Source organism: Glycine max, chromosome 10 (genome assembly GCF_000004515.6).
Source record: "Glycine max cultivar Williams 82 chromosome 10, Glycine_max_v4.0, whole genome shotgun sequence".
NCBI classification, from domain to species: Eukaryota; Viridiplantae; Streptophyta; class Magnoliopsida; order Fabales; family Fabaceae; genus Glycine; species Glycine max.
In genome coordinates this window covers 50197875-50218843 of record NC_038246.2, presented here as the reverse complement: position 1 = coordinate 50218843, position 20969 = coordinate 50197875, and the positions used below count along the sequence as shown (strand labels likewise).

Here is a 20969-nt window from a genome sequence, read left to right as displayed (position 1 = left end):
CACTCTGATTTATCTAAAAAAATTCCTTTGTGATTTGTTTATCTATAGTGGTTGGATTAGGTCCATTCTTGGGTCTTCTGATTGTGATTTTCCCCACTTTAAATGAAATGACGAAACTACCCCTGTTTCATAGTGAGTGATGTGACTTTTGGGGAAGGACCAGCCAGCCACTGCATGCAAGATGCAATGCAACAACAGAAGGGAAGGAAGAAGGACCTCACTCCTCAACCCAAGTCAGCCAAACACAGCACATAGAGTTTCAGAATCCTTTTTTGCCCTTTCCATGTCAGTGACTCTAAACGGTAACAGTACAGTACACTCTGCCTCCGCTGAATTTCAGACAAACAGTGTCATTCATCCCCTCACCCAATCAACCATCAGGTGTTTTTGTTTGAAAACATTACAAAGCCAAGAAAAACAAAACATCCTTATATATTCCTTTCTTACTTACCATTTACTTGTTAAGTGTTACTAGCGGCTAACTATTTTTATTAATCATTAGTATTATTAATTTTTGTTAAAAAATTTAAATTCATGTTTTCTTTTTCTTTTTCTTTTCCCATCATCACGTGACTTTCTTTAAAATAGTTTAATCACTTTTCATATATTTTTCTTTTACCAAGACTTATTTTTATTGTTTATATTTTTGTTTCCTCTCTATTGGTTTTACGGTTTGAGAGTTTCATTCATTGTCCTTTTATTTTTTCTTTTGAATTTTGTGTGAGGTCCAGTGGGGTTGGGTGATGAGTGAAAGTTTGTCTGGGAGTGAGTAAGAAGATACGAAATAAGAGAGAGAGAGAGAGTGGTGTAGCTGTTTCATTTCATGCTGCTCTCACACATCCTATGTCGTTATGTGGCAAAGGATTGGGTCCACCGACCCGTAGGCCTTACCCTCTCTCTTATTAATTTTCCATTTTGTAAAAAATTCATTTATGACAAGAGAGAAGTGAGCAAAATCTGGAAAAGCTTTTGAAGAGGAAAAAAAGGCTGAGAATTATAAATAAAAAGAAAGAAGGAAATGGTGTGTGTATATGTGTTGGTGTATCTGCATGACACCAAATCAGTGAAGAAACTGAGTAATATTACTGCCAGCTCAAATTTCTCATTTATAACAAGCCAGCCTCAGGAGGAAAATCACATCAAGGAGTATTCAGGGAGGGGTTGAATATTTGCTGTTGCTATTAATTTCTTCTTCTTCTTCTTCAATATCTCTGTCTGTTCTAATCTCCCTCTAGATTTTTCTTTTGCTAGAATTCTCTTGCTTATGAGTTTTTTTTCCTGAGATTGGGGATGTGAATTGAGGGAGGACTCAAATTGCATGTGGGTTTTCCAGAATTCTGATTCAGTTGTGGGGTTCAAGGATTAAAAGAACACTCTCTCAGGTGAAGCAGAAGAAGGCTAATTGTTATATATAGGACTTGCTATTAGAGACATGGCGGCGTCATCTTCCTCAGCATCGCTCTTTGGATTTAGAGAAGAGGATCAACAAAACCAGATGAAGCAACAGCATTCCCTGACACCATCCCCATCAACAACTCCAGCTGCACCCCCACCCCAGAAGAAAAAGAGAAACCAACCTGGAACACCATGCAAGTATCTTAATTTTTTTATCATCAGAAATTAAGATCTAATCTCTAAATCGTTTCCTATATCAATGAAAGAACTTTTTTCCTTCCACAATTTTTTTTTCATTTGGTATATGTGAATTAATTCTCAAGGAAACCCTAATTTAAAAACAAATTTAATTAAAATGGACTGAGATTAAATGGGTATATATGTATGTCTTTGGAACTCTTTGTCTTGAAGCTTTCTCAATTTGATTTCCAGATTTTTAATTTTCAATTATAGCTTGTGTAGTGAACTAATTTAATTTTGTAATTTAATAATTTGTTGTTGTTTGTCATTTTTGTTCCATGGTAACAACAGATCCAGATGCAGAGGTGATAGCACTATCTCCCAAGACCCTAATGGCAACAAACAGGTTTATATGTGAGGTGTGCAACAAAGGGTTCCAAAGAGAGCAAAACCTACAGCTACACAGAAGAGGACACAACCTGCCTTGGAAGCTTAAGCAGAAGACAACAAAAGAGCCAAAGAGAAAGGTTTATCTGTGTCCTGAGCCCACATGCGTCCACCATGACCCTTCAAGGGCTCTTGGAGACCTCACAGGGATTAAGAAACACTACTCTCGCAAACACGGTGAGAAGAAGTGGAAGTGTGACAAGTGCTCCAAGAAGTATGCTGTTCAATCTGATTGGAAAGCCCATTCTAAGACCTGTGGCACCAGAGAATATAGATGTGATTGTGGCACCCTCTTCTCCAGGTACTAACACTAACATTTCATGCGTGCAATTCAATTAACATACATATATTCTATTATTGCTATATATTGTTACTTTGTTACCCTTTTTCCAAACACTAAGCTTTTTTGCTTATTATGCAAAATTTAGCCTAACACAGCCAGAAATGGCCATAAACACAAGAAGGAAAACACTGTTTTTGGTTTTGGCTTCTTTGGGGTTGGCTTAAGGGTGTATATTAGATTCTTCTTGGTCAAGACATAATATATAGTATACAGTGGGTATAACTATAGTGAGGAAAAGGGCTTAGATGCTTTTTTTTATCTACTGAGTTTGGTTTCCTTTGTCATCTTTCCTTTCTATTGGTACCAATTGAAATGGAAGGAAACATCGCCCCACGTGAATCTTTCTCTGGAAACTGCCTTGGTCATAGGGCTTTCAGAACAAACACACGGAGGAACAGCACCCTCTTTCACTCTCTCTCGTCAAAAGGCATAAAGCTAATGAAAAAAAAAACTCTTGCTTTCCAATTTTACCTCGGAAACAACGCTGTTTTTTTCTTCCATATATATTTTTATATATTCTTTTCTTTTCTATTCACGTGTTGCTATGTCATGAAGAAGAGAGAGAGTGTGTGTAAGTGTTTGTATGTGATATGTTGTTACCAGCTTTGTTTTCTTCTGGGTTGGCTAGATGTGTTCAGTACTGTGCTCTTGCAGGTTCTCCTTTTCGTGGTAACGTTATGGTCTAATCAAGTATCCAACTCTCTCTCTCTCTCTCTTCTTTCTCTGTTTTTATATATGCAATGTAGATAGTACTATTTTTCTTTTCCTTCCACATGATTTTAAAAGTTTAATTTGGTGAGAGCGAGTGGTCATGCTGAATTCAGATCAGAGATATGCAGTACCTAATAAATGTTAATGATTAACACAGTGGGCACAACCTTGTTGACAACTTTTGATAGCATTCGAGTCAAACCAAGTCCAGTTTGAGCACAATCCCACAATTATGGTTCTTGATTGTGCCGCTTTTTCTCTACTCTCATAAACATTGAATACATATTCTTCGGTTCCATTTATTGAACACCCAGACCAACCCTGAAGTCCTTGACACTGCATTTCTTAATTGATTGGCTAATCTTTTTATCAAGTGCTCGTGAAATTATTCTACCTACTCGTTGTGTATCCTTTTGGAAATTTTTAGTTATCTTCTCATTCGCTTTATAGAGTTATCACATTATTATTTTTTCTAATTACTCGTTTCATAAATACACGCAAATGTTTGTCCTCGGGTCAATTAAGGCTTTTATTCTTATATTTGGATGCTAACAATTTTTTAAGTGATTTTGTGTGATTGAGATTTTTATTGTCTTTTACTAGGAAAAGCCAAGTCCTAATTCTAGTAATCTATGTATGCTTAAGATGCGTAACAGCTTTAAATTAATATTATTGTTATAGTGTTTCTGAAGCGAACTATTTTCTGTAACTTATTATTTTTAAAATTTGATTTAAGCTTAAAAATCTTCTATGAGGAATTTCCTCCCTCTAGTATGTGTGGTAGTATTATACAATTTCTTTTTTACTGCAAAAATTTCAATTTAGACAAAAGAAATAATAAAACATAATTATGTGTCTTGATCATAATTATAGTAATTCAAAACTGTAATAATTTCTTCATAAGAACCACTGTTACAATTCCAAGAGAAAATTAAAAACAAATTAGATCTAATAACATGTAACATATATAAACAACATTTTTGTTCAGTTACACTTAATAATTAATTAAAAGTTTCTCCAAATATGGCCTTTAAAATTATTATGATCAAACTAAACAATATTATCATATCATCCATAAAAACAAAACATCTCATAAGAATTACTAGTTTCTAATTAATTGACTAATTATTTGGAATGCATATGATGACTGCAGGAGAGACAGTTTCATCACCCACAGGGCATTCTGTGATGCACTGGCTCAAGAGAGTGCAAGACAACCACCGAGCCTTAGCGGCGGCGGAATTGGTAGCCACCTGTACGGAAGCACCACCAATATGGCCTTAAACCTATCTCAGGTCGGTTCTCAGATACAAGACCCCAGCAACGCCCAACCCACCGAGCTCCTCCGCCTCGGCGCCACCTCCGGTCGAACCGGCCATTTCGACCACATCCTCGGTTCACCCTTCAGACCCTCCAACCAACAACAACAACCCTTCTTCATGTCCGAACAACCCAACCAAACCTACCACCACCCCGACCAAAACAAACCCTTCCAACAAGGGTTAATGCAGCAGTTGTCTGATCACCACCACCTTAACAACAACAATTCACCCTTCAACCTTCCTTTTCTCTCCAGCAACACAGCCAACGCTTCGTTCTCTGAACACTTCAACAATGCCAATGGAGGAGGCAACAACAACAACAACAACGAGGGCACTAACTACTTCGCTACTTCAAGTGCACCTTCTCTCTTCAGCAACAGTGCCAATGCGAATGCGAATGCGTTATCTCACATGTCTGCAACTGCACTGCTTCAGAAAGCAGCACAAATGGGTGCAACTTCGAGCAACGGCACCGCTTCGCTTTTGAAAAGCTTCGGAAGCGCGTCTTCCAGCAGCGGCGGCGGCTCAAAATCTGAACAACAACACAGGGTGCCACCACTGGTGAATGCTGCAAACTACGTTGGTGGAATGTTCGGAGGGAATCACGTGAACGAACAACAGAGTAACAGTAACCTCCAAGACCTGATGAACTCGTTCGCTGTTGGTGGAAACTCTTCCATTTTCGAAGCTGGTGGCTTTGAAGCATATGATCATAGTAATAACAATAATAATAGGGACCCAAAAGTGCTTGCAATGAGTGGAAGTAACAGCGTTGGAGGGTCTGATAGACTCACCCGCGATTTTCTGGGTGTTGGTCAGATAGTGAGGGGAATGAGTGGGAGTGGAGGGGTTGCACAGAGAGAACAACAACAGCAACATGGCTTCAACTTGAGTTCTTTGGAAGCTGAAAGAAATAATAATAATAATAATAGTAATAATGCTGCGCCGTCATCAGGGCAAGCTTTTGGAGGTGGTGGAGGGAATTTTCAGTGATGAGAAAATTCATATCCTCCATGATGCCAACAAAGTACAAGGTACGTCAACTCAACCAAATTATAATATTGATTAATGGCATGTTAGGGAATGATTATTCTTATGATTATACTCATTCAAGAAGGGTTTCGGGTTTCCTAAATCGAGGTGATTAGGGGTTGCTTTTTGTTTTTTTTTTCTTTCTTTTTAATGTTTCTAATATGAGTTGTTTTATTCTTACATTCAATTTGTTTTTTTAACTCACTTTCAACAAATTTTTCAACACATCATTGTCATATTTATCATACTCAATTCTCTTTTCTTCTACCTATATACGTCTAAAAATGAGATGTGGGTTTATTATTATTTTTTTAGTATTAACAAATATACACTTCATTTCAGGGTTAAATGAATGAAAAAGTTTGAGAGGAAAAATATAGAAAGAGGAGGAAAAAAATATAAAGATGATCAATAATTTTATAGAAAATAAAAGTTAAAAATAGAAATAAAATAAAATAAAATGAAAGTAAAATAGAAGAAATGGGATTATGGGAATGTATATTAAGTATTATTTATTATTATTATTATTGGTCTTGGTCCATGTTAGAAAGATGCTATACCTTTTTAAAAAAGAAAAATTAATGTGTTCAGAAAAAGAGTGTGTGCTCTGACAAGTTGTCTTGCATGGGGCGGACAGCGACGTTCTGCAGTACTTTGTTTCTTCTCTTGTCTTCTCGTTTTCGTTTTCTTCCATTTTTGGATATATTTTTGGGTTGCAGAGTCACGAGTGCCAAACTGGTGGTACTCAGCATGTCTTTGCCACGTCATATATATGATTATAATATGATATATTTTTTTAATTAAATATTTTTTAAACGCTTGCAGAGAATGTTTGATATGGACAAATTTCAAATACTTTATCTATAACTTTGTGATATAGAATAAATGTCTTATTGTTATTAAATCCAATTATGATAATGTTGTGATGCATTCGTTTTGTTTATTTTTTAAAAAAAGTTTGGGGCAAATGTTTAGTTGCTGCATGATAGTATATGTTTGCAGGTTTAAGTTAGTAGTCACATGATTGTTTTAAAAAAATTATACTTAAATAAGTCATGCATATTTTTTCTAAAAAATTCTAATCATTCAAATATTCTTTAATTGTTTATATTTATTATTATATATTCTTACATTAATAAGAGTTCACTTATATGCTTTATATATATATATATATATATATATATATATTAATGACTAATTAATATCCCTATATATATATGATTTGTAATATTTTAATAATCTATCATGAAACTATTGATATTTATTCATTTCACTATCGAATAAAAAATGTCTTCTCATAGTATTTTATTGTTTTCTTCATCAGTTTGAGACGATGTTGTTGTTAGAACTTAGAAGATATAATTGTTCAGTCTATTCTATTTGTCTCGCTATATATAGGCCAGCTCGAATTAGGTGGTGCTCTACTAATTTAGCTAAGTAATTAAACTTGCAAAGTTTTGGAATCATCTTTTCAGCTTCAGCAACAAGAAAATTCGCAATTATTTATGGTTTGGCTTTTTTGCAGGGATTTCAACTTGTTCCATTGAAACTTGACTGTCCAGCTCATCTAATTAAGGCTTTTTTAGGTGCTGCAATAGGGAAGCGTATGTGGAAGTTTCTGCAATTTACTAATAGCGCAAGCAAATTAGACTTCAAAATTAGGTTTCTTTAACTCCGTTACAACTTTCAGCTTTTTCTTTCCCTACTTTTCTATAAGTTTATTCGGTTTATAAACAAACTAGCTTCAAGATTTTCATGGTTTAATTTAATAGATTTTGTTATCAATATTGGACAATGCATTACTTATATTTAAATTTGACTGCCAGAGATGACTTTGCTCATATATACTTTGGCATTTTGTGCATAAATTGGTTTGGACATCTTCAGAGCGTGATGCATGGTCCCGTTATGTCACATGCTTCCTAGCAATGTTTTTAAAATTAAGTAGATGATTATTGAATTGTACGATACACTGGTTTAAATGTAGTATATATGGAATATGGAATTGTGACCGAAATCATAATGCTTAAGTATATATCTTTGAGACCAAATAATACTCCGTATACTAAAAGACAATAAGTTAATAATAAAAAGATAAAATATTTATGTATCAAATATCACATGTAAGTCAAAAGAGATTAGAGAGATTCATATAAATCTTTCAATCTAACACACCTAACCTAATAAAAAAAAAAATAGTTGATTTAAGTACGCTCGGGATGGTTTAGAGCGAAAGGTATGCGATTTGATTATTATCGGATTACAAATTCAAAATGCGTTCATCTCAATGATTTCAAAATTTTAAAAATAATATATATATATATATATATATATATATATATATATATATATATATATATATATATATATATATAATATGAAATTATATCTCTCTTAAAACTTTTATTTTAATTTTAAGTTTGTTGATAACATGCATTAATTAGTTTTAAAAAATTATAAATCCTATCCAACTCAACTTGAATTCAATTAATTCATTTAAACAATCAAGTAATTTAATACAAGTGTTAATGTGTTGAGATTAAGATTGAATCATTTAAATATTATTCAATTTTTTATCTTTGACAAAAATAATTCTTAATTGTAGTTTACTTACATGCGAAAAAAATAAATTCATTTTCAACATGTTCTCTTGAAACTCGATGTCACTCTGCGTGAACTGAAGCAAGCAAATAATTATTATATCTTGCTTATACAGTTATACGTTTTACAGTTTGACATTGAATTCTTTTAAGTTTCATTCGTTTGAAGAGAAAAAAAAAACAATAAAATGAGGTAAGGTTTATATTTTATATTTTAATTTAATTTTTTGTTCACTTTCTTTCATTTTCTTTTCACTTAACTTAGGCTTAAAAAAATTGTGTTTTCTTGAATAGACAGTTCCAATTCATTTATTTTCAGGTCAGAATTGGAATAATCAATGTTAATATGTTGAGTTTCTTAGCCTTGGGTCATGTATTGAATCCATCTGGGTAGTATACACATTTGGTCTAAAAATCGTCTACTTACGATAACTGACTAGTCTTATGAGTTTTGACCCAACAAAAATGGTCTTCTGAGTCACGTGGCTCAGCCTGTCTTCAGTGTTTTGATTAATTGGACTTGGGACTGTCCCTCTTATCGCCTGCCTTTCTTGAATAGTAGTTTATAATTTGGAAATTAAAAAAAAAAACTTAATACACTTTTGTGATATTCTTTAGGTAATAATATTAATTAGGAATTACGATGACTATCAAAAACAACTTGGTTTTGTCTCTGTTAGGTTTTGGCTTTCGGGTGCATGCACACAATCTTTTTACGTCATGTGGCACTATTCTACGTACTTATCGCCTTCAAATATAGTTTTTATTGAATACAACCCTTTTGTTTCTTCAATAATGTTAGACGTTAGTAGAATTTTTAGAAAATACTTAACTATTTTTGCTTTGGTTGAATTTGAATCTATATGTTTTTTTTAATAATCTTGGCCATTTTTAAAAATTATTCCTGCTCTGTTTTATGGGTAATGGCGCCAACAATGAGATTGAGGCTGAAAGACAAAGTTGGTTGACACTTGATTGACAGTAGTGGAGGAGAATTCATCGTGGGGTGGTGGGTGGTGCCCGATGGTGAAGAAATAAAAAGTGGGGGAAACATGTTGGGAAGTGTATGTTTAGATCAAGTAATTAAAATAATAATATAAAATTAATGAAAATAACATTTTTTTTCTATATACATATAAACTCACCACAAAGTTCCGTTAGTTATGTAGCCTAAACCTAGTAACACAAATTCCAGTACAATAATAAAAAAAAAATAGTTAAATGAATTTATTACTTTTCTCTCAGTGTAAATAGAGAAGAAAGTAATAAAGAGAAAGCTGATAAAATGTAAACACCAAAATTTTCATTGTTTTTTTTATATAAAAAAAACAGGAGTTTTTTTCTTGGGATAAAAAAAGAATCCCTCCGGCATGAAATGAAAATAGGCGGGAGTAGAGCTAGTTTTCAATTTTTTGGTTTAATTTCTTAAAAAATCAATATTTTCAATAAAATAAAAAATTGAAAATAATAGTTTTTTATATATATTGAGAAAAAATCAGAGTAAAAAATTATTTTTTTGGATTAAATTTTGTTTTATAGTTAGTGTAAAGATATTTTTATATTATTTATTTATTTGGAAAGTGGGATTTTTCTGTTTAAAAGCTTCTAAACTGATTTCTAAATATACCCTTAATTTTTTGTTTCTACGTTTAGTATATTATGATTAACCAAATAAGAGATGTGCAACCACTAAAATCAGAATTTCTTTAAGGGTAAATAGTCAAATTCATCTTTAAAAGTATGATGCGATGATAAATTAATCCCTAAAAAATAAAAAATACAAATTTAGTTTCTAAATATGCAAAAAGTACGATAAATGAGTATTGCCGTTAAATTTGTAAAATTATTTTATCATTAAATTATAATAATTTGATAATAAGTTATATTTTTCGAGATTCTATTTCACATTAAGTTACAAAATTAAGAAACTAATTTGTCATTAAATTGTGAACATGACTAATTTATTATACTTTTTACACATTCAAAAATTAAATTTGAATTTTCATTGAGATACCAAAATTTATCATATCTCAAGACGAATTTTACTATGGCACTCTCAAGGTGATTTCATGTGTAGCCCGTGCTATTTACACCTCGTTTTTTGTCTCACACCCATTACTTTCATTTTTCTTTATATTCCTAAAATACTCTTCTCTTTCATCTTTACGCATAAATGATAAATTAATTTCTGTAATGTATTAGAATATGAACATAAATATAAATATATGACGGAAAATAGTTTCTGCAAAGGATATTTTTATACAAAAAGAAAGAGAGCAGGTGGTGCAAAGAGCAAAATGAGTAGTGTAACATCATTCTATATGTGTGCGTAGCATAATCTCTCCGCCTTTTGTCCGGTGTATAAAAACTTGGAACCTATATATTTTTTTTATTGAGAACTTAGAAGCTATGTTAGGTAGCTTCTGGAATTCTATACGGTATTAAACAAATTCCACAACTACTGATGTTCTTATTCATGTAACAATATAATTCAATTTACATTATAGTTAAAATAACTCAATACAGTCGACTATAATTCATGCCTTTTAGGAATATAGTTAGTCCGTGAGATAGTACCCATCCAAGTCAATGAATAATGAGATAAAAAAAATGAACACGGAATAAAAATTGATCCATTTTACCTCCTTTTTTTTATAACAAAGATAAAGGAAAGGAGAAAACATGGGGAATAAAAATGATAAAAATGTTATAAAATTTATAGCACGATATTATAAATATAAAAATAGAATCTGAAAATTTCTAATAAAAACAATATATTTTAAAAAAATAATGATAAAAATTATATAATTTATAAAAGAAAATATCCAATTAAGTATTTGACTGAGGTGAGCAATTTGCTTTGACTACGAGGAATAAAAGATGGTTAAAATAAATCCTAATTCTTTCAATAGTATACACATAATGCATATAGATACTTTGTGTAATTCTTTTTTCCTCCATCGTCTCCCCGTTCCTTAATATCTCATACAGTAAAAATCTAGCTCGGTATTCGGGTAATAGATTACGATTTTCCCAAAAACATTGAAACCCTTATAGTACTCAATTTCAACTAGACCGAATGCAGCAAATGACACCAGAATCTCGTACAGTGTACAACTTGGCCACAAGTGTAGCACATGTAAACATCACCCACCAAAAAAGTTTCCGCATAATACTCAATAATTAGACGTCAGGCAGGAATGATAGGAAACACAAATGTTGAATAGAGAAAGTCACGAAAAGAAAATCATAGACGACTTATCACAGCTTCCACCTCAGAGGGGGTATAAAGATGATATGTTGGAGCCACCTTGGCAATGTCGACATTGTTGGGAGTGACCTAAGATGAAATACAAAAGAAATAATTATACTTTATTTTTCATTCAATTTCAGGGGAGGGGCGTCAATCAAATTGGCAGAACATGCATCTGATTATCCTTACCTTCTCTTCCATAACTTGCTTCAAAATGGATAAAGCAATAGTCTCAGCTTCTTGAAGAGTTAGGTCCTGTAACATGATAAATTAGCACCAAATTGAATTGTTTGCAAGTCATCTTATAGGCTTACAGCATGTTATAGTTCAGCTTAATTTTAAAAAAATTCCAACAAGTTGAGAATGGCATTGCATTAATTTGACAATCAAAATTATCACAAAATTTGACTAACTTATCATTTTCCAAGACAATACACACATGGTGGATATAAATGAAGTTTGACAAAAATCATAATGCTTTATAGAAAAGTAAACAGGAAAAAAAAGGAACAATGTCAACTGAACAGTTAAGTATACATGGTAAGACATGGATATGAAAATATGATTAGAAAAGAACAATTCTGCAGACCATTGGCATGGTTTGTTTTATCTTCTCAAGTAAAATAACAATTAAGTGAACTTGAAGGTGAAGTTTAATTTTTCTGATTCCAGATAAAATGTACATATATTATTTGAATAGTATTACCTCTTTTATACATTATTTATAATGGTAGGTATTGTATAGATTAGCATGTTTTCATTCTACTCTACCTGCCCTGCCAAGAGTGATGGGTATCTCCTGATTTCTTTATGTTTTCACTCTTTTTCCATATTCAAATCCTAGTCAACTATTAAGTTTACTGTCATAAACAGAATATAAGGTTTAGAAACTATCAATATATAATCATCGATACCTTGTTGTATTGTTCTTGCAGAGAACTGTCGGCACCTTCTGACCCTGAACCGATAGCTTTTCCATTGCATTGCCAAAATGTGCCAGATGGATCAGTGTAATATCTGAAAATCAGAATGTTTCAATCCAGTAAAAGTAAAAGTCCAAAATGAAAAAGGATGGGAACAGGACCAGCACCAATAAACTACATATCATCTAGTTACTGAAGTAATAAATCCTACGCCAAACAAAAGAATGCCCATGCTGTGCATTTATTTACTGTTTAAACAATAATCTGCATTGTGTGCCTCTGACATAAACGAATATGAAAATTGTTTACAATTGAGCCTCAAACCTTTTTAGGAATGAGACCTACATGCTATCACTAATTGTCTCCCGTTAAGGTAGAAAAAGTTGCAAGTTGCTACCATGAACTGATTTCAATTGAGAAGCTAAAACATCAATATATACTTTGAGAGTTGAAATTGCAGGGTAGACACTAAGACAGCTGAACCATATAATTAATTTATGCCACAAATCAATGGTAAGAAAAGGTACATTGTTGAGCCTAAAATATCATTCTCTTTAAACCACAAAAGAAGTGATAAGGTGAGACAGTACTACTACATGACTATGAAAAAACTGCAAAGAACATAATAGTTCTACTTCCTACTTCCTTTGACAAAGGTAGACAAAATATACAGTGCATTCTTTTAAGATTTTTTTCTTAGAAAATCACTTTAGTAATATGTTAACATGGTTGGTAAGCCATAAGTTTTTTTAAAAAAATTACAATCTGAAAAGGGTCAGGTTTTAATGTTTTATATTATTTTGAGAAACTATAACAAGTAGCTCCTAAAACAATCTCCACAAAAACTCTCACTTTACAATCTTAAAATTACTTTTTTTAGCTTAAACAAGCAGGCTCACAAGAGAAGGAAAGGTATTAAGTGACAACCAAAAGAGGACAAGTTATCCTCAAGGAACCAGGGGAAAAAAAGAGAGAAATTAGAGAAAAAGGAATTCTTGGCAAAATCATGTCAAACTTAGAAACCATTAAACATCCAAGTAGTTAAGAAAGTTGATAAGTGGTTACTCGATACTCTTTGATCATGGTCAACCAGAAAAAATGAAATTGTTCTTGAAATATTTTTTTTTTCTCCAGAATTCCTTTTTTAGTAACTTCCCTAATCCCCAGAGAAAAACATAATATAGTATACTAGGAACAACGTCAATTTAAAAAGATGACCGATATCATAAATCAAACAAGTAAACTTTTAAAGTGATCACTGGCTAAACACAGAAAATGAGCAAAAAAGACAACTACATCACATTACCCACAAGTAGCCATTGCCTAATAGATGAAACAATAACTTACAAGCTAGGTCCATTCTCATCATGGCCAGCAATGAGAAGAGATACTCCAAATGGTCGAGACTGCCAAAGAGAAAAGAAAAGGTGAAAGTTAAAATACATATATCATGATCTACTGCAACAAGAACACTGCTATTTAGTATTTTGTACAAAACAAAAAAGTTTATTGGCACATGCTACTGAACCTGTCGGTCTGAACTCTGAAGCACCTTATAAGAGGAATTACACATTTAATTTTTGTACATTCAAGAATTGATGCAATATCAGGATATATGTACATTCTGAATTTTTCAGGTAAATAACACTTGTTTATATCTCCAATCAACAGTTGCCAAATGCAATATATAAGGCATCAGTTTTTCTAGCAGATACACAAATAAGAAGCAACTTCGTAAGAAATGTTCATAAATTATTTTCCTAGAGTAAAATATGTTTTTGGTCCCTCTAAAATTTTCCAAATTTGGTTTTAGCCCTCCAAAAAAATTGTCCTATTTTCATCCCTCTAATTTGGAAATACTCCATTTTTTATCCTCAGTATATTTCCATATGATTTATAAATTATAACTGTGATAAAATGTTAAGTATAACCACTTTGAGGACCAAAAGTTTCCAAATTAGAGAGTCAAATTAGGGCAAAAAATTTTGGAAGACTAAAATCAAATTTGGAATATTTTAGAGGGACCAAAAACCTATTTTACCCTTTTTCCTAAATAGATGCAGCATAAGCAAGCAAACAAATAAAAATAGACACGAATATCAAAGCTGAGAAGTTCTTTACCATGGATTCTTCATCACCTTCACCAAAACGCAAGGCTAGATCACAAAGAGCTTGGGTTGTGGACTCAACAGTCATTGGTTCACCATAGGAGAACCTATGATTCTGTGAACAATAAACCAAAACATATCCATCATTAGCTAATCAACTACTTAATATCTGCTATAAGGTTCACAGTACCTGAGTTTCAACCCGTGCATGCTCAACAAGTGTTCGAGCATCAGCAATCAATCCACTCATTGCACATCCTATGTGCTCATCAATTTCCATAATTTTCTCAACACTACTTGGCTCCTGAAAGAAAAGTTTCATGCTTAAATCAATTAAGGTGCAAATCAAGTTCCATATTATTTTGCACAAGCATGTTTCTTACTTGGTTCCATCAAATTGTATACTGATAGTGATAGTTAATAGTTAACAGCACATTTATGTGTAGAAGTGTAACAATAAGATGATAAAAATCAACTAAGATAATTAAAAAGTAAATAAACACACCAGCAGTGGTGAAGTGATGCGCTTTTCAACTGCAAGGACAACACCCTCTTTCGTCTTCAATCCAATCGCAGTTGATCCCAGCTGCAATTCAATAAAATCCCATTTACAAACACAAACACAAAAAAAAAAAAAAACAAATTGAATAAAAAATCTTCTTAAAGTTGTCAACCCTTTTTTTTTTCTTACAGATGGACAAAAAAATCACGGAAGAAAAAGATTTGGGTGAAGCAACATACCTTGATGGCTTCGATTGCATATTCAACCTGAAATAAACGGCCTTCAGGAGAAAAGGTGTTGACTCCTCGGTCATACTCAGTTCTATTTCACTCACAAAATAAACAAATAAGCAAATAGGAAAAAAACCTAATAGATTTCAGGAGAACCCATTTGTTAATTGAATAGAGCAAAACAGAAAAACCCTGAAATGCAAGTTTGCAGCAAAAGAGGGGGTGGGTTCACCTTGTGAGAAACATCTTCAATAAGATTCAGTGAAATTACTGCATAAAATGGTTGAAGAAAAAGAGATTAGAACAAAGAGGGGAAAGAGTAAAATGGATGGGAAAGGTTTGGGGTTGGGGTTGGGGATATTGGGAATTACTGAAGAGGCACTTGCTTTGTTCCTCACTGGGGTTTGTAGGCATGGAAATGGGGCGAGGACGGGTTTTTCCTTCCCCGCCCCTGATTACTGTTTACCACTTTTAACACATTTGTAGATCTAACAATCTAACACTACAATTTAAAATTTAAAATCTAACACTTGAATCAAACACAAGCACAGTAGAATTTACAATAGCGAGTGAGCTGATATTAATCCAACATTATAAATCTAACACGAGCATGATAGAACTAGCAATAATAATAATAATAATCCAACACATTCACCTATTTCCTATTCATGCACCATTCTCTAAAAAACAAAACAATATACGTGAAAATGCAATACTACACAAGATCATAAAACAGAATGACATTGGTATTTTCAGTTTCAAACCGCAAAAATTTCACACTACCTCTCCACTGATTTTTTAAATTTCTTTTTAAAACATACACAAACCGATACTATCCTCACCACAACAAACCGGGCTCTCAATTTCACAAACCTGCTCTCTCTCACCCTCTGATTTTTTTCCCGCTAAACATATACACGCAAACCCCCTCTCAGATTCCCTATCTCTCATTTTTTTACATAACAAATTCAGTTCAGGCATAAGCAGCGTCTCTTCACCTTTAAGCCTCCATGAAACAACCCATGTACTGTGATATTCACCGAGTGAGTGACTACCATAGTGCACGAGCTCTCATGTTCGAGTTCGACCAACAAATCACACACTATTGACTAAACAGCATAAAATCATCCAGCCAAAGTTTTGACAGCAACAAGGTCAACATACAATGAATCAAAGAAGGAAGGGAAATAAAATTAAACCTCAAACGGGGAAAACCCTACCTCGTATTCGATCTGCGAATGCCAAATGGGGGAGACCAGCAGCGAGAGAGAGGGTTGGGCTTTTGTGCTTAATTTTGCTTGTTCAATGAGCCTTCTCAAAACTAACAAAAAATATGTTGTAAAAATAAAGGTAAATTGAGACCACAGACCTTTTCTCTTTAACCGTTCGATTTGAGGACTTTATGTGGGTTTTAAGATCGTATGGTCCTTATTAGGATGCCAATGTCCCGTTTTGCTTTTCTTTTCTTTTTTTTCCTCCTAATAGTATGTTTGGACTAAATAATCAATTATTTTTTTACAATAAAGGTAAAGTGAAAAATATTTTTTATTTGCTATTGTATTACTATAAATTTGTAGAGTATGATTGATGATTGATAATTGATTCCCGTGAATTATTCAAAAATATTATAATTAAAATTTGGTTGGAGAAAAATAAAAGGATTTTAAAATAAATATTTTATGCAAAGTGAAAGTAAACAATTTTCATACTTGACATGATACGGTTGATATTGAAATGGGCAAAAAAATCCAATTAGTTTATAAACAACAAAAGCCAATTAATTGCTCTTTCCCCTGATTCCTCAAGGTTTATGCCTAAGTTAAACATGCTGATTACATATGTTGCAGGAGTTCTATTATGTGTTGGTCACTTGTACAATATCAGAAATACTTATTTTCATGTTGATGGGAGAATAATTTCGATAAGGTTACTAGGAACCTTGGATAGTGAAAAGGGTTTTGTGCCAACTTTACTGTGCAATGACTTGGTGAATATCCAATTTTAGATTTCAAACATTAAGGAAGAGATAAGATATAGGAGGAAGTGATAAGTACACTGTATGTATCATGTTTTCAGCAGCTTTGGTTTTCTTCTGCATTTAGTGAGGTTATTCCAAACTTTATCCTGTAACTTTATTATGGAAAACTTATATGTGCATACATTTATGATAACTGGAAATTTGATCCTTTAAAATAGCTAACCATATATGAGAATGAATAATCCAAGTGCAGTTGTATACAATGCTTATATAAATGGACTAATGAAAGGAGGAAATTCTGACAAAGCAGAAGAGATTTTCAAAAGGATGAAGAAGGATGCATGCAAGTCAACTACTGAAACTTATACCATGTTGATAAATTTATATGGAAAGGTGAGCTTAGTAAGATTCTTTGTTTTCTGTCTAAAATTTTACTTTTTACATTTTCTGTATGATCTGATCTGATGGATCACAAAATAGGCATCAAATTTTGTTAGTGTGTGTAATTGTTGCTGACTTTCACAACTTAAAGATGACAAATTTTCATGTCATAAAGGTTGACCCTTGGTTAGAGCAACCTGGATGCAGGATGAACTGGTGTTAGAAATAATGTGCAAATAATGAACACATAGATTTAGCATGGAAAACACTTTGACAGACAGTGCAGTCATAACATAATACTAATATTTTTAAAATTTATGCAGGCTGGTAAATCCTTTATGGCCTTAATATTGTTCCATGAAATGACGACCCATAAGTGCAAACCTAATATTTGCACATATACTGCTCTGGTGAACGCATTTGTGAGAGAAGGACTATGTGAGAAAGCAGAGGAAGTGTTCGAACAGATGCAGGAAGCCGGACTTGAACCTGATGTATATGCTTATAATGCCCTCATGGAAACTTACAGTTTGATACCTTAGATGGCATAAATGCCTTCTTGAATGTGAATTTATTATCCCTTTAATCTGTTTTGTTCTATCCACTTCTCTTTTAGATAACCATGAATACATGACATTTTAGATGTTCCGCTAAAGAAACTTAAGAAATGCTGTGGGCTTATTTGATTAGATAAATGGTCATAGCATCAAATAGGCTTTGTCACATTATTTGGATAAATGTTCCGCTAAGGTTATGTGTTAGAACTTAGAAGGTTTACAATACGTGATTAAATTGTATAAGTGCTAGGCTAGTGGCCTTTTATAAAAGCTGTTTCTGTCTAATGTGCCACGGGATCGGTTACCTTGTCTGTGCTGATGTGTGTTCGGGACATTCCATTTGTTTAGTGTTTTCTGTTATTAATCTAATGGTTTCATATCTAGGAAAAAATCAAGAATTTTCTTCTCCCTTCAGTCGTGCAGGTTATCCTTATGGGGCTGCAGAAATTTTTTCACTAATGCAGCACATGGGATGTGAACCAGATAGAGCCTCATATAATATCTTGGTAGACGCATATGGGAAAGCAGGTTTTCAAGATGGTAATTACCTTCTCTTGGAAGTTATCATTTTATTTTGTTAATTCAAATGATCTATCAGAAAATCTTATGAATTGATCTAAAAAATTTGTATTATCTGTCTGCAAATGACATTACTTCAAATACCCCCAACCCACAAAAAAAAAACTTTATTTTCAGCTTATAAAAAAAGGTGAAATCTCTTAGAAGTTCGGTGCAAATTATTCCACTCTGAATTCTCAACTTCAAAATCTTGATCCGGGTTTGTACATGTGAAAGATATACTGAAATCAGGATGCTGAAAATTTTGGCTTGTGATAATCATGATAATCCTCCAACTTCTTCCAAGATATGTCTTATAGACTATTTGCCTTTTACACAAGCCGCACTAAAAAAATACTGACGAAGTCCTTATTTCTTATACACAGCCATGCTGAAAATTTTGCTTTTTTAGTTTTTTTTTATCTGTTTATCCACTTTACCGGTCTGATACATGTTTTTTTTCCTTCACGTCCTTATAAATGAAATTCAGATGCTGAGGCTGTTTTTAAAGATATGAAAAGAGTGGGAATAACACCAACAATGAAGTCCCACATGGTTCTTCAGTCTGCCTATTCCAAAATGGGCAATGTGAATAAATGTGAGGAGATTCTTAACCAAATGTGTAAATCTGGTCTGAAACTAAACACTTATGTTCTCAAAAGCATGCTGAACTTGTATGGACGGTTGGGCCAATTTGGAAAGATGGAAGAAGTTCTGAGAGTGATGGAAAAAGGATCATATGTAGCTGACATTAGTACATATAATATCTTAATAAATAGGTATGGTCAAGCAGGATTATTGAGAGAATGGAGGACTTCTTTCAGTTGCTACCTAGCAAAGGCTTAAAACCTGATGTGGTGACTTGGACTTCTCGTATGGGAGCCTACTCTAAAAAAAGCTTTACTTAAAGTGCTTAGAAATATTTGAAGAAACGATCGATGCTAAGGTTCTTCTTGCAGCATGCACCAATGAAGATCAGACTGAGCAGGTTACTACAGTCATTAGAACAATGCACAAGGATATGAAGACTGTTTTGCCATTTAAACTTGTTTGAATTTTAAAATGGTACTGATAAAAAAAAGTATTATGTACATGATTTTTTTTATAAAAATAGTAAAATACTAATATGATTCACTTTCTTTATAATAAGTCCAATCCAAAAGACAAAGTCCAGTCCCTTGCAATAAGCTCCATAATCATCCCTACTATAGCCGCATACTTATGAAAAGGAGGGCGCATCCCTACTATATATATATATATATATATATATATATATATATATATATATATATATATATATATATATATATATATATATATATAAATTTTAGGAACTAAGTTCACGATATGAAAGACATGAGACTAAACACAAGATTCACCTAAATACAAAAGATTAAAAAATATTTTATCCTACTTATTATTATATTTAACGAGTTTGTTTTTTTTAAGGTAAAATTATTGTTGATTTGATTACTATTGTGCTTGTCACACCAAAAAATCTTTCAAAACTCAAACAAAAAATTCGCATGAATTATTTTCTTCTTGTATCATTTGAAATAAAAAACAATGTTAGTTTTACTCGTAAAATTTACGAGTTAAATATTTAAATAATTAAAATTAAAAAAAAAAAATCAACCCCTTTAATGATTTTCTGAATCCATCCGTGCTTAAAGCTCTCTGTCTCATGCCAATAATGTACTTATTTTGTATAAGTCTTAAATATGTTTAACTCCTTGAATATAATAAAAAATTTATTTTATCCTTTAAAATTTAAAATTTAAAATTATTTTTTTAGTTATCCAAATTTGCAAAATACTTTTTTATTCCCTCTTTATACACCTATCAAACGGGAAATATTAAATTCCCAATTTACGATGACTTTTGATACAAAATCTAATTCGGTACGTAAAAAACCATCATAATTTATAAATTCATTAATCTCAGTTTGACACTCACTGTTGGTATATTGGAAGAGGGAATAAAAAAAATATAAACCTAATTTAAAAGACTAAAAATATATTTATATCCAGGTAAAAATTAAATTCAAGTCTTATTTCTTACTTTCATGCATCGTATTTATTTTTTCTTGCCAACAAACACATCCTTAGTATAAAATGTGGTCTGGTGACAAACCTGAATGAGCGTTGAATATCTTTTATTGTAAGTAAACTCTGTGCCACGCGCAACACCTTCCTCCTTATTCCATTCTCTATTTTACTTATGATGTGTCCTCGTGTACCACGAGCAAGAGAACACGGAGATAAAATTCTGTCGCATGTGCTCCCATATTTATAATTTATAAATTAGGTAAAAGAAAATGTTAAATTGTATATTATGTTACGTGATTAATTTTTCGTTGATTTTCTTTTATTTTTAAATTTATTTATCTTGTTAATTAATTACTCTTTTTATCTGATTTTGTTTGACATTTTAGTAAACAAATTATTTC

The 20969-nt window shown here is 32.4% G+C and overlaps 2 protein-coding genes and 1 pseudogene across 2 annotated transcripts; 2 read left to right on the top strand and 1 right to left on the bottom strand.

Moving 5' to 3' along the window:
* Window positions 1–860: 860 nt before the first annotated feature.
* Window positions 861–7273, top strand: LOC100786121 (protein indeterminate-domain 5, chloroplastic). The gene is made up of 4 exons (XM_003536665.5): window positions 861–1589; window positions 1927–2323; window positions 4230–5432; window positions 6956–7273. Exons 1-3 carry the CDS (start codon window positions 1433–1435, stop codon window positions 5389–5391), a joined length of 1716 nt encoding a protein of 571 aa, XP_003536713.1. The 5' UTR covers window positions 861–1432; the 3' UTR covers window positions 5392–5432; window positions 6956–7273.
* Window positions 7274–11058: 3785 nt separating this feature from the next.
* Window positions 11059–16408, bottom strand: LOC100796147 (proteasome subunit alpha type-5). Its single transcript, XM_006589655.4, has 10 exons — window positions 16267–16408; window positions 15279–15316; window positions 15056–15137; window positions 14820–14900; window positions 14505–14618; window positions 14328–14429; window positions 13554–13612; window positions 12198–12300; window positions 11473–11538; window positions 11059–11370 (listed from the first exon to the last, which is right to left on the bottom strand). The coding sequence occupies exons 2-10, from the start codon at window positions 15290–15292 to the stop codon at window positions 11278–11280; spliced, it is 714 nt and encodes a 237-aa protein (XP_006589718.1). The 5' UTR covers window positions 15293–15316; window positions 16267–16408; the 3' UTR covers window positions 11059–11277.
* An 850-nt stretch (window positions 16409–17258) lies between these two features.
* LOC106794870 (pentatricopeptide repeat-containing protein At2g35130-like) lies at window positions 17259–19574 on the top strand (annotated as a pseudogene).
* The last annotated feature ends 1395 nt before the right edge of the window (window positions 19575–20969 follow it).

Excerpts from the sequence above, each read along its gene's own strand:
- LOC100786121 (XM_003536665.5), top strand. The coding sequence starts at position 1,433 with ATGGCGGCGTCATCTTCCTCAGCATCGCTCTTTGGATTTAGAGAAGAG. Across the intron at positions 1,590-1,926 it reads AAACCAACCTGGAACACCAT|ATCCAGATGCAGAGGTGATA; the intron begins GCAAGTATCTTA and ends TGGTAACAACAG. Across the intron at positions 2,324-4,229 it reads TGTGGCACCCTCTTCTCCAG|GAGAGACAGTTTCATCACCC; the intron begins GTACTAACACTA and ends TGATGACTGCAG.
- LOC100796147 (XM_006589655.4), bottom strand. Across the intron at positions 14,430-14,504 it reads ATGCACGGGTTGAAACTCAG|AATCATAGGTTCTCCTATGG; the intron begins GTACTGTGAACC and ends TATTGTTCACAG. Across the intron at positions 11,371-11,472 it reads AGCAAGTTATGGAAGAGAAG|GTCACTCCCAACAATGTCGA; the intron begins GTAAGGATAATC and ends ATTTCATCTTAG.